At 35.4% G+C, this 13,048-nt stretch overlaps 1 protein-coding gene across 4 annotated transcripts in view; it reads left to right on the top strand.

Moving 5' to 3' along the window:
- The window catches only part of STAU2 (staufen double-stranded RNA binding protein 2), a 380,463-nt gene that overhangs the window by 154,295 nt on the left and 213,120 nt on the right, over positions 1-13,048 (top strand). For all 4 annotated transcript variants that reach the window (XM_006880466.1, XM_006880469.1, XM_006880468.1 and 1 more), the window contains 2 exons: positions 1,254-1,385; positions 12,488-12,548. In XM_006880466.1, coding sequence (XP_006880528.1) covers positions 1,254-1,385; positions 12,488-12,548 — 193 coding nt within the window. The remainder of the gene's footprint in view (positions 1-1,253; positions 1,386-12,487; positions 12,549-13,048) is intronic.

Here is a 13,048-nt window from a genome sequence, read left to right as displayed (position 1 = left end):
TGCCCGTCCTTCTCCCTCTGGAGCTGCTTGCTGGTGGTTTCAAACTCTGTGCCTTCAGGATTGCAGGACAGCTTCTTACCACTAGGCCACCAGATCTCCCTATTTTATCATTACTTGTTATGAATTATCTCTTTACATTTTTTTATCTTTGCCTTATGATTGCTGAAATACAGAAATGTAGTTGACTTTTGTCGACCGAGAGCTTCTTAAATTCTCTTGTAAATTCTGCATACTTGGATTTTTAGAATATAAAATTCATCATTAAATAATGTCATTCCTACCACTTCTTCATCTTCAATTCTTATACCTTTTTTCCTCTCTTTTTTGTCTTGTCTATTATTCTTCCTAGGATTTAGAGTTAAGTGCTGGTAAGAATAGAGGGCATTTCTACATAATTTCTAATTAATATATTGTTGTTGTGTACCATCCAGTTGGAGCTGACTCATAGCTGACCCTTGTGTGGGTCTTCAGGAAGTTAATTGCACAGGAAGAGATTGCCCATCTTTCTCAAGGCACAGCTAATGGATTTGAACTGTGTGCCTTTGGGATTGCAGTGCAGCTTGTTACCACTGGGCCACCAGAGCTCCCTATATTGTTAGTTGTAGATTTATTGTAGTTCAAAAAAATGCCTTTCATTTTATTGAGAAAATGTCTCTTTCTAGTTTATTAAGAAGATTCTTATGAGTGATTATTGAACTGACATGTTTTTCTTCCTCCCTCTGTTAAGATAGCAAATTCCATTGCTTGACATTACTTTTATTTCAAATGTTAAAGTTGTTATCAAGTTGACTATTAAATGGCACCAATGTAAATGGCTCTACCTCCATTTACTTTAAATAAAAATTACTAAATATTATTCAGGACTATATTAAAATACCAGTATTATACAGAAATGTATAAAAATCATGTATCAAATCCACCAGATGCTCTGCCGGGAAAGGAGGGACAATCTCCTCCTGTACCAGTCAGATCTGATTTGACGGTACACTCACACAAAAATAAAAAAAAAAAATCATGTAAGAAATCAAATGTAAGGAAGTAAAAATCATCTCAAGTTCACCATTCTTAGGTAATCACCCATTGACATTTTAAGGTCATTCTTTCATATTTCTATGTATCTGTACTTGTACGTAATTGAGATCCTGTCTTGCTGTCTGTACTATGAATTAAACTTTATATAGTTGGATAGTAGACAGAATAATACACAGCGCTCTATGTTGTTAAAGAATTCCTGCTTACTTTCATCTTATCAGGTCAAAGTAGGCAATGAAGTTGCTACTGGAACAGGACCTAATAAAAAGATAGCCAAAAAAAATGCAGCAGAAGCAATGCTATTACAGCTTGGTTATAAAGCATCCACGAGTCTTCAGGACCAACTTGACAAGGTGAGAATTCAACTTTCATGTCTTTAAACCCATTTCTGTCAGAGTATTGAGTTAATTAACAAATCTGGTCTGCAAACTTAACCCATCTCCTTTAATAGCTGTTAAGACATTACTTAAAGCCAAGGAATATTTATATTTTTAAAAATAGATGTACTAGATAAAACAAATCTAATATGGTACTGTGATAGAATATTAATGAATATTGTAATCTTACAGTTAGCAGATACTAAAAGAGTTTGTTTTATGTTTCTGCTCTATTTTGTATAATACCAGTTTAGCTTATTGGTTGGTTGGTTAAGCAGTCTTAATTTGTGCCTTTTAAGAAAAGGAGTTGTTACCCTGTGTTTCTTGGGATACAGCTGAAAACACTGAAAATAAAGATCCTTTAGGGCCGGAACTATATTGGATAGACACTCAATAAAGTAATTTTTCTATTTACTTTAAATTTAAAGGTAAACTCAGAGGGTGTTTATTTTCTGCCAAGATCTGTGTTCCTGGCCCCCTGTTTTTCTGCAGCAGTAAATGACATCACTAACACCTGCCTCTGTTTGCGGAAGAATCAGAGAGCCCGGAATTCAAAGTTTCAGAGATGGCTAGGTAGAGGGCCTGGTTTAATGTAATTTTATTTTTATTATTATAATTTTAGAAAATACGTGTTTATGTGGAAATTAGTTTTATATAACATTTTATTCTAATGAAAATTAATTGATCAGTTACTGTTTTTATCAAAATTAACAGGCCACTTTTACATAACATTCTGGTTTAAGAGATTATTTATAGTTTCTATGTATATGCTTCTGAAGTTCAGAGTAAGAACTTATTCTCTAAAACATTTGTTATACTTGTCTTTTAAAGATAACTTTGAATATCTATATTATCCTTATAAGTAACTAAAAAATCATTTGTCTATATGATGTTCGTAGTGGCTTCAATTCTGTTATTAAAAGCTGGCTAGTCAGTGCTTTTTCTTCTTTTAAACTTATTTGTAACATGAAACCTCACATGTGTTCAAGTTTCTGGATTTCTTATATTGTGTATATGTTACTTTAGCTTAACTCATTTATATTGACTTAAAATTGCTGAGTGATTTTAAAAAATATGTGTCAAAATAAACCTCACAGCCATTATTTATAAAGTGAAGATAAAACAAAAGCGGTATTAATTGAACTAATTATTTTTATTAATTTGAAAAATACTTATTGTATGCCCACAAATATCAGACACTTATTAATTTAATTAATAATAAAAACCTGAAACTTGATCTTTAATTTAAGACTGAGTATTGTGTGGGACATGATCATATGGTACTTCCTGAAATATTTTGGTGTTCACCAACTCTTTTTGGTACAGTGATTCTGTGTACTCCCTCCCATCTTCTTTTAATGCTTCCTGGATCATTTGAGATTTTGCCTAGAGAATCTCTCAGTATTGCATCTCAGGGCTTGAATTTGTTTTTGAGTTTTTTCAGCTTGAGAAATGTTAAGCAGGTTCTTTCCTTTTAATTCTCAAATTCCAGGATGAGGATGAGGAACTTTAATAATGCAGCACACTATCTTGGGCTCTGTATATGTAGTACAGAATCTATAAGGATGAGTCTGGGAAGTCAGGAAGAACTGAGATCACAATTTTATTTCAATCTCCATAGACCACAGAGTTTCAGTGTTGTGCATGGGATAACTATGCCTGACCACCCTCACTGCAGCTAACAACAGTGGTGAAAACTTTGAGGTGTCATTAATTGAAAACTTGAGCATGAGAGTGACCTGATGTGATTTGCCTTTTTAAAAGAACACATGTTTAATGTGAATGGATTTGATCAGGATGAGAATAAAGGTGAGAGGCCATGTGGGAAGCTAGCCTTGTTTTTCAAGTAAATATGATGAAGTAAGCACTGGAGAGAGGTAGTTCTGTTGTTGTTATGTGCTGTTGAATCTAAACAGCCTCGTAGCTGACCCTCCAGCAGGTTTTCAGAGGCCGTAAATTGCACAGGAGGTGATTTATTTTTCTCTTGTTGAGCAACTGATGGGCATGCCTTTGGGCTGGCAGCACAACTCCTAACTCACTAAGACACCAGAGAACGAGAGAGGACAAAAGAGGAAACCAGAGATATGCCAAGTTTAACTGATGGGATTTGTATGGGTTTGGGTGGTATAGGAAAAAGAAAGACGAAAATAACTGCGCTGAGGAAGAGAAATGACTTTTAAGTATTTGTTGGTAGTAATATGTGTATGTGAATTAAAGGGCTAAGTTGTTTATCAGTATCATACATGGTGAGCATGGCAAAAGCAATTTTTCAAAAGAAATCATAAGAAGAGTTTTTATACAGAGCTGGTTTTGTTTGTTGTTATTTTTAACTAGGTAAAACATACATCATATTAAAAATTCAAACCCACAAAAGGTTGATAGTGAAGAAGATACAGGTCTCATCTCAATCTTTAGACTTTTGATTCATGGTCATCTTCCCAAAGGCATCTTGCACAACAAGTTATTATTTGGAAAGCATTCAGAATAATTTCTGAAATACAGTGATGTTATGTAAGAGTTTGTTAAATATATATACACACATATTCTTACCAAGTATTCTGTGCTTGTGTACTTCTGTCAGATTTGGTGAGATGCAATCCAATAAGTTTTAATCTAGATACTTCATTTAACTATCACCACAATTTAGATTTATAATTTCTCCTCCTTAAAAAGTTTTACAATAACCTTTGAACTTATTTACTTTCCCTGTCATCAGTGTCTGGCAAAGCACTGATCTGATTTCTGTTTATTAAATCATGCATTTTGCAGCCTTTTATGCCTGATTTAATACTTAGCATAATATAATTTTGCAGTTCATCCGAGGTATTATGTTTCTTATTAGTTCATTCCATTTTATTATGTGGAGGCACCAGAATTGATTTATATATTTACTGACATTTGGGTTGTTTCTGATTTGGGGCTATGAGGAATAAATACAGTGAGTATAAACATTTATGAACAGAATTTTATATGTACTTTTTTTTTCTTTGTGAGAAAAACTTGTATTTAGAATTAGCCAGCTGAACTCAGTTTAGATGATCCCAATTTTGTTGGCAACATCCAAAGGATCATAGTCCAGAGCAGGTTGAACATAGGCCTTCTTCTCTCCATCAGGCCTAATCAAAGTGTTGACTTTAGCCACATCAATATCATAGAGCTTCTTTACAGCTTGTTTGATTTGGTGCTTGTTGGCCTTGACATCCACAATGAACATAAATGTGTTGTTATCTTCTTCATGACTGACTCAGTGGTCAGGGGAAATTTGATGATGGCATAGTGGTCAAGCTTGTTTCTCCTCGGGGCGCTCTTCCGGGGGTATTTGAGCTGCCTTCAGAGTCTCAGCGTCTTCGGCCGCTGGAAGGTGGGTGACGTGCAGATCTTTTTTTTTTGGCTGTGGATGCCCTTCAGGACTGCCTTCTTGGCCTTTAATGCCTTTGCTTTGGCTTCAGTTTTAGGATGGGAAGGGGCTTCCTTTTTTGCTTTCAGCGCCATCTTCATAGAAAGCATACATATTCTTATGGTAGGGAGCTCTGGTGGCTGAGTGTTAAGAGGTACGCTGCTATCCCAAAGGCATGTGGTTTGAATCCACTAGCTGCTGTGCAGGAGAAAGATGGGCAGTTTCCTCCTGTGTAGTTTATTACCTCTTAAAACCCACTGCAGGGTCAGCAATGAGTTGGTTCCAGCTCAGACACAACAACATCCCTATAGTACATTGTGTATATTTAACTTATAATAAATAGTAAGATTTTCTCCATGTTTAAGATTTCCGGTGGCTCCACTTTCTTTTAGGCTCTGGGTATTAACAGTATTGAACTCTGATGGCAGTAGTAGGTGTGTGGTACTGTTTTATTTAGCTTGACTTTGCATTTCCTTGTGTGGTTCAGTGTCTCTTGCTTTTCAGCTAAATGGTTAGAAGTTCAAGTTGATGCACTCAGAAGTGCATCAAAATTTGGTGATCAACTTTGGAAAAATCAGTGGTTAAAAACCCAGTGGAGCTTTGCTCTCCTCTGACATGTGTGACTAACAGTGACTATTAATGCATTTATTAGCCATCTTTTTATCTTCTTTGAAGTATCTTCAAAATTGTTGCCTTCTCACTCCAAGCTGTAAAATTGTCCTTCTTCTTGAATAGTAAGAGTTTGTATAAATTTTAGATACAAGTGTATAAGTGTTTACATCAGATAGGTACAGAGGGTCTACAGCTTATTATAGATTTTAATTATATCAAGCAGTATTTATGATTATCAGTGTATCTGGAACATTGCATCTTCCTAGGAGGAAGTTACAGGAAAATTAACAGATATAGGGAAAAAGGCTGAGTATATGAGCACACGCCAAGCCTTTGACCAAGATAATAGAATGGGCAAGATCATTAGAAAAGGTATACATATGACAAGAACAGTGAATTTAGAACTGATAACTCTGATGTGGAACAGCTCATAGATTATAATGAAAATAAATGATTACAGCTTACTGGATTTTAAAGAGAAAAGAAATGCCAAAGAAGAGAGTAATTACAAGTAGAAGGAAGGAAAATAGTTGTAAATATTTTTTACCATGAAAGGATCTAACGGACTTTCCCAAACTCAATCAGAGGCTTCAGCTACTTGCTGAACTTGCTTTACTAAACTCAATAAGCAGATTTGGGAAGAAGTGAAATACATTAAAAGAGAATGAAAAGACCCGTGCAGACAACTTGTGTGCCATCACTATTTCTAGGAATAAACCAGAACCTTCCACAAGTAGAGTTATTACTGCAATTTAAAAAAGGGGCCAGTGTTGTTTAACTCTTGTCTCAGTAATTTTTTTATGATTTGTATATTTCTGTTATTTATGTATTAAGATAAGGCTATAAGCTCAACCTCCAGTGACAAATATTAGATTTATAAAAGGAAATATATTTACGGCATTGAAGTCTTTGCGGGAGAGAATATGTTATATTTTAGGACATTATGTTTATCGTAAGAGTACGGAATGAGGGTTGTAGAGTGGATTATATTTGGGGTTGGGGGATGTGTGTGGGGGATTGTGTACCAATGAGGGAGTTTTTCTTTTGCGTTTGAAGGAGAGGAGCAAAGGGGGGGGGGGGGGGGGGGGCGGGGAGAGGGGTGCAGCAATGAATGAATGGAATTCCAAAATATCTGTAGATGTTCATTGAAATGAAAAATAAAGGAATTTTAAAAAAAGGCAATAATGATGAAAAGTTTCTTAAAAAGTTGTATTTAATTTAGATTAGAACTAACTTCTGAGGGAGTCATTAGAACCGAACTCCATCACAACTCAGGGGATCTATCTATCTATCTGTCTATCTATCTATCTATCTATCTATCATTTATATATCTATATATAGAGAGAGAGTGAGACAGTGTGAGCACACACATTCGCGTGCCGCCAAACCAAAGGCACAGGGTTGAAATCCACCAGCTGCTCTGCAGGAGAAAGATGGGCAATCTTTTCCCATGTAATAAGCAGCTTTTAAAAATCTGCTCTAGTGTCCTCTGTGAGTTGGCACTGACTCGATGGCAGACAATAACAAATACGTGTTTCTACATACACCCACACACATGAAAGTTGAATAGTAACAAAGGGAAATCTAAGATTTGATAATTTCAAATTGTGTTAGTGAAGATTGAATGTACCATGTATTTCTCAAAGTGCAAACAAATCTGTCTTGGGAGGAGTTTAGCCAAACTACTCATACAGGGATGGTGAGGCTGTGTCTGATGTGCTTTGGACATGTTATCAGAAGGGCCAGTCCCTATAACAAGACATCAATACTTGGAATGTTGAGCGTTAGTAAAAAAGAGGAACAGTCTCAGGGAGATGGATTGACACAGTACCTGCAACAATGGGCTTAATTGTGGCAGAGATGGAACAGGATCAGGCTCTCTTGCTCTTTTGTACAAGGAGTTGTTTTGAGTTGGAGCTAATCAGTGGTGCACCTGACAACTACCACTCTAGTCTGAAAACATTTTCTTCTGTTATGTGGTTTTTCTTTCCATTTTCATAGCAATATCTTTTGAAGATCAAACTTTTTCATTTGATGATGTCTATTTTGCCAGATTTTAAAAAATTATCCTTAATTTTGAATTCTGAGGAATCTTAATTTTTTACATAGATGTGAAATTTGGGGTTGTTATTTTTTAACTATCTAGATGTTCTCACATCCTTTACTGTTTGTTGAGACAACAATACTGTCTTAGTCTGTTGAGAGAACTTCTCCATGGAATGTCCTTAGCATCTAGTAGCAAATCGATTGCCCATATATGTGTTCATCTGTTTCTGGATTCTTTTTCCTCTTCTCTTCATTGGTATATATATGTTCGTATGCTATTGTAACTCAATCTTTGTTATTACAGTGTTTTAGTAAGACTTGAAATCAAGTAGTGAGAGAAATTTAACTTTTCTCTGCTTTTGAAATATTTTGTTGGCTGGTCCAAAGCCATTTTAGAATTTCTTTCTATACCTCCTTCCCCTAGCATTTTTCCCCCTTGGATTTTAGTTGAGTTTGTATTGAAATATAGATCAATTTGTTGTGAATTGACATCTTACGAATATTGCAAAATCTGTCCCATCAATATTTTTTTGTCTTTCATATAGATACTGTACACATTTTTATAATTCTTTGACCAGGTGGATTGGCGTGGTGACTGCTGCAGTGGGCTCTTGTGTGTCAGGAAGTGTGAAGATGATGCAGGATAGAACAGGGTTCAGATCTTTTGCTCATAGGGTCACTATGAGTCATACTTGACTCGATGGCACCTAACAACTACAAGAAGTATAGATTATATTTTTTGGTGATGATTTTAATGATACTGGTTTTTTAATTTTTAATTCCTTTTCTAGTATATAGAAATATAATTGAATTTCATATATTAATATATACTATGAACTTGTTAAACTGCCTTCTTTTTTTTTTAAACTGCCTTCTTTTTAATTGTAGTAAGTGTGTAAATATGCACACACACACAGGGTTATATATGCATATCTAAGTATTTGGTACTTTGACAATCTTCACATGTACAGGGCAGTGATATTATTTATATTCTTTATGTTGTTAAACCAAATTATACCATCACCCTTAACTGAAGCTCATTATTCCATATGTTAAGAGACCTTCCTTGAATTATTTCAGTGTTTATTGGGGGGAGGCAAAAATCTTTTGCCTTCATTTTTGAAAGATGCATTGTCTCAGTATAGAATTTGGATTTCTGTTTCTTTATTTGTTTGAAGATCCTTTTCCATTTTTTAATGACTCGCATGGATTTCTACATGAGAAGTATGCTATCTACTTTTCCACTGACAGAAATGGAAAATGTAAAGCTGTTGACTTTGTAACATACTCCCAGCTTATTTCTCAGAATTCTTTGTTTTCTTTTTACTTCTCTGTTATCTTTCATGGTATTGTTCCTTGTTCACCATATATGTATAATGGGAAAAAAAAAGAAATGCAATGAAAAGAATGTTTTAAAAAACAGTTAGACCTTGTTATTCATTAATTACATTAATCATTGATAATTGATATCACAAAAAATACTTAGGAATCATTGAGTGAAAACCCAATAATACTTGTAAACTTTAACTCAAGTAGTAAAAAGAAAATACAAATAAATTCTGATTGCTGTGCTTTTAACCATCAATCCCTCGTCTTCAGTGGTTCAGATCCACCAGCTCTGTGGGAGAAAGGGGAGCAGTCTCCCCCTGTTAAGATTTATGAGCAGCTCTGATGATGTATTCTATAATGTGTTGCACTACTAGCAAGAAATGAACCCTGGTAAATTCTTGCTAGAATGGCTTTTGTGTTTATATCTAGATTTAATTTATCCATTTGACCTTTGACATGTGTTAACATAAAATATTGATTACGATAGGAAGTATTTTTTCCCCCAGGAGTAATTCAGTATATCCCACTCTACAAAATGAGAGCATCACCAATGAAAATGAGATCAGATGATAAAAGGTATTGATCAATAGTAACTAATTAAATAAAACACAATATGGTATATTGTGGTATAAAATATATATAAAATATTATAAAACAATATACATGAATGAAACACAATGTATATGAGTGATTTTTTTTTAAATTACTGTTTTGATTATAATATTATGTCAAAGTATTTGTATTTCAGTCCAGGTGTTTATCAATAGATGAATGGATTTTTTTAAGGATATCTCTTTTTTTATTATTTCTTTTTTTTAATTTTATTTTTATTATTTTTGTGTGTGTATGTACCATCAAATTGGATCTGATTGGTACAGGAGGAGATTGTCCCTCCTTCTCCAGCAGAGCATCTGGTGGATTCGAACCTCTTACCTCTGAGATTGCAGTGCAGCTTCTTGCCACTAGGCCACCAGAGCTTGCCAGATGAATAGATTTTAAAAATATGTTTATGTAATGGATTATCTAGCCATTTAAAGGAATGAAATTCTAATACCCACTACAACATGGATGGACTTTGGGGGGAAAAAATAAGCTGTGTGAAATAAGCCAGGCACAAAAGGAAAAGATAGTGTGTAATTCTACTTAATAATTATATTTAGGCAAACTTATAGAGGTTAAAAATAGATCATAAATTCATGTTTCTAGAAACTTTTATGGTCACCCGACCAGATGAAACATTCTTCCAGGAGATGTAGTGAGCCCTTCCCAGAACCCTCCTGATGTTGGCCACTTGAAGATGAATTTAGTGGACAGGCTGAAGAAACTGGCAATAGCCAGAGTGATCAAGACCCCTGGTGGCCAGGAAAATGGAGGATGCCAAGAAGCAGAACTTGGCCTTCAAAAACCAGGCTCTACCATTTATTAAAATTCAGGTAGCAGTTGGTTAGCTGGACTGACACAGAATCAAAGTCTTCCAGTCATGATAGGTAGATTTGGAACCCACATTTACACATCTTCGGCCCCAGATGGCTATCCTGAGGAGGAAAGAGGCTTAGCAGTTAAATGCCCTCTTCTTGTACAAAATAACATGGAAGGGTGGATATGTACTGACACATGTGGTCTGGCCAATTACTTGAGAGTAAAGGCACATTGTAGAAGGGTTGTGAATGTGGAAAAGGAAAAGTGGAGGGATGGAAACAATTGGAATGAAGCCATAGGATAGATCTAGTAAATTATAAATGGAAGGACTGAGTTTTTGGATTATTTAAACCAAAAATTTTAATACACACCTTTGATAAATAGACCCCTTCAGTTAGATTTTCTTGTCTTGACAATAACTTGACAAGAAAGTTAATATTAAAAACAAAAAAAGGAAATTACCAGGTGCTGGAGGAAGGGAGAAAGGGCATCCAGTCACTAAGGAGTTCTGAGTTTCTCTTTGAGGTCATGAAGTTTCTGAATAGATCGTGGTGATGATAACATTATTAATGTAATAAATAATGTCACTGAATTATACACGTAAAATAGCAAATTTTATCATGTCTGCATTTTACTACAGTTTTAAGAAAATCCAAACCACAAACAAAACAGCTAAAAGGGTTTAGAATGGATTTGTGTTACCAAACACAAATCAGATCATCTGGCAAAAAGTCAGTATATTACATGTTTTAAATTAAGGTCGAACTTTATTTTCAGTATGTGTAATTATCAAATTGGTAACCTTATCATAGTATTTTCCCTGTATGGATAGGGTAGAATCTTTATTGGTATTCTCAATGAGCAGAAATGTGTTACCAGGATTAGAGGAAGATTGATCAACAATCTACGTTATGCAGATGACACAACCCTTCCTGCTGAAACTGAGGAGGACCTGAAGTGCTTGCTGCAGAAGGTCAAGGACTGAAGCCTTCAATATGGATTGAGGCTCAATATCAAGAAGACAAAGAGTCTCAATTCTTGGCCAATTGGCAGCATCAAGAGATTGAGATTGTTAACAGCTTTAGTTTGCTTGACTCCAAAGTCAACACTCTTGGCACCAGCAACCAGCAAATTAAAAGATGTATTGCAATGAAAGTCTGCTGTTAAGAGACTTCTCCAAATTACAGAAGAGCAACCATGTCACTCTGGAGACTAAGATGTGCCAGATACAGGCCATGGTCTTTGCAATCACTTGGACAAGGACTAGGGATGATAGAAGAATTGATGCCTTTGAGCTGTAGTGTTAGAGAAGAGAATTGAATATACTGTGGGCTGCTAAGAGAACAATTTCTTCTTGAGGGGTTAAACCAGGCTGCTTCTTGTAGGCAAGGATTCTGAAGCTTCATCTGACATACTTACTGTAAGGAGGGACCAGTCCTTGGAGAGGGACATCATGCTTGGGAGGTCGGAGGGAGAGCGCAGGAGAGGAAGACCCTCCATGAGATGGACTGATTAAGTGACTGGGATAAGGGGCTAGGTGTGTCGGAGAGAGTGAGATTGACACAAGATAGAGCAGGGTTTATTAGGCTGTTGTACATAGGGTTGCAAAGAGTTGCAGGCAACTTGATGGCACACAACAACAACAACAGCAACAACCTCCACAACCTCAGGATTGATAAGAACACTCTTCCAGTTATGTTAGCACTGTGATGATAATTTTTGCTTACTGTTTGAATAAAAATTATTTATTTTTTCTCCATCATCACAGCTCAAAGACACCAGTTCTTCCTGTCATTATTTTTTTAAATAACAGTTTAATTTTATGTTGGTTACTTACAAAGTTCATATATATTTTTTTTCACACCAAATCTTTCCCGTTTCCTTTATGTACTCTTCCCTCCACCCATCAAATTCTCATCCCTCTGCTCCCACCCTCCTTCCTTTAGATCCTCATACAGGTTTTATAAAACTGTGTGATGTAAAGTATGCTCTTTGTAATACGCATATGAAGTAGGGGGCTTTCTAAGTGCATTGACATATAACCGTAAATGAGATTAAAAACAGAAGGGACTAATAAATTATTTTAAATTGTGGAGAAAAGATAGGTGACACTGTTTACATTACTCTTCTGCCCAGTGTCTTTGGAATTAGAGGTAGAATAAGCAGAATGACCACATGAGAGCCCTTTGCCCTTGCTTAACTGATGAATCAACTTTTAAAAAAAATTTTAATAAGCCTCTTTCTCTGGATTTAAACAAGTGATTTACTCTTTCAGACGGGGGAGAACAAAGGATGGAATAGTCCAAAGGCTGGCTTTCCTGAACCAACAAATAACAGTAAGTTTTCCCTTTATTCTCTCTACAATTAGTATTCATCAGTGATTCAGTTACTAGGCCATCACTGGGAATTTATTGACAGGTTTGAAACCAAGACATCATGTTAAAGTGTTGTGAAGACCAAGAGGAAGTTATGATGTCTTGTTTCCTGAACTTGCATATTAACTTGAAAATTAGGATACTTGTCTTCATTTCCACAGTCAAACCACTGCACATGTGGTCCTGGCTAATCCACATAGATTGCCATTCTTTTCAATTTTGTTATTTTTATTCCAGCAACATTAGAAAGAATTAAAAAAAAATTATCTGTGAGTCTATTACCTTCTCAAAGCAACCACTGTCGTATTTCTAAGTAAAGTCATGCTCTCCTGTTAATTTACTATTGCCATATATAATTTTTAAATTGTTTTTTAATGCAGCATAGTATTCCATTGTGCGAATATACCACAGCTTCTCTAGCCATTCGTTTGTTGATGGGCACTTAGGTTGTTTCCAACTCC

The sequence above is a fragment of the Elephantulus edwardii genome, unplaced genomic scaffold, assembly GCF_000299155.1.
Source record: "Elephantulus edwardii isolate Elephantulus edwardi_28Jun2011 unplaced genomic scaffold, EleEdw1.0 scaffold00008, whole genome shotgun sequence".
Taxonomy (NCBI): domain Eukaryota; kingdom Metazoa; phylum Chordata; class Mammalia; order Macroscelidea; family Macroscelididae; genus Elephantulus; species Elephantulus edwardii.
The sequence above is the reverse complement of the archived record's forward strand: the minus strand, read 5'-3'. Positions and strand labels throughout refer to the sequence as shown.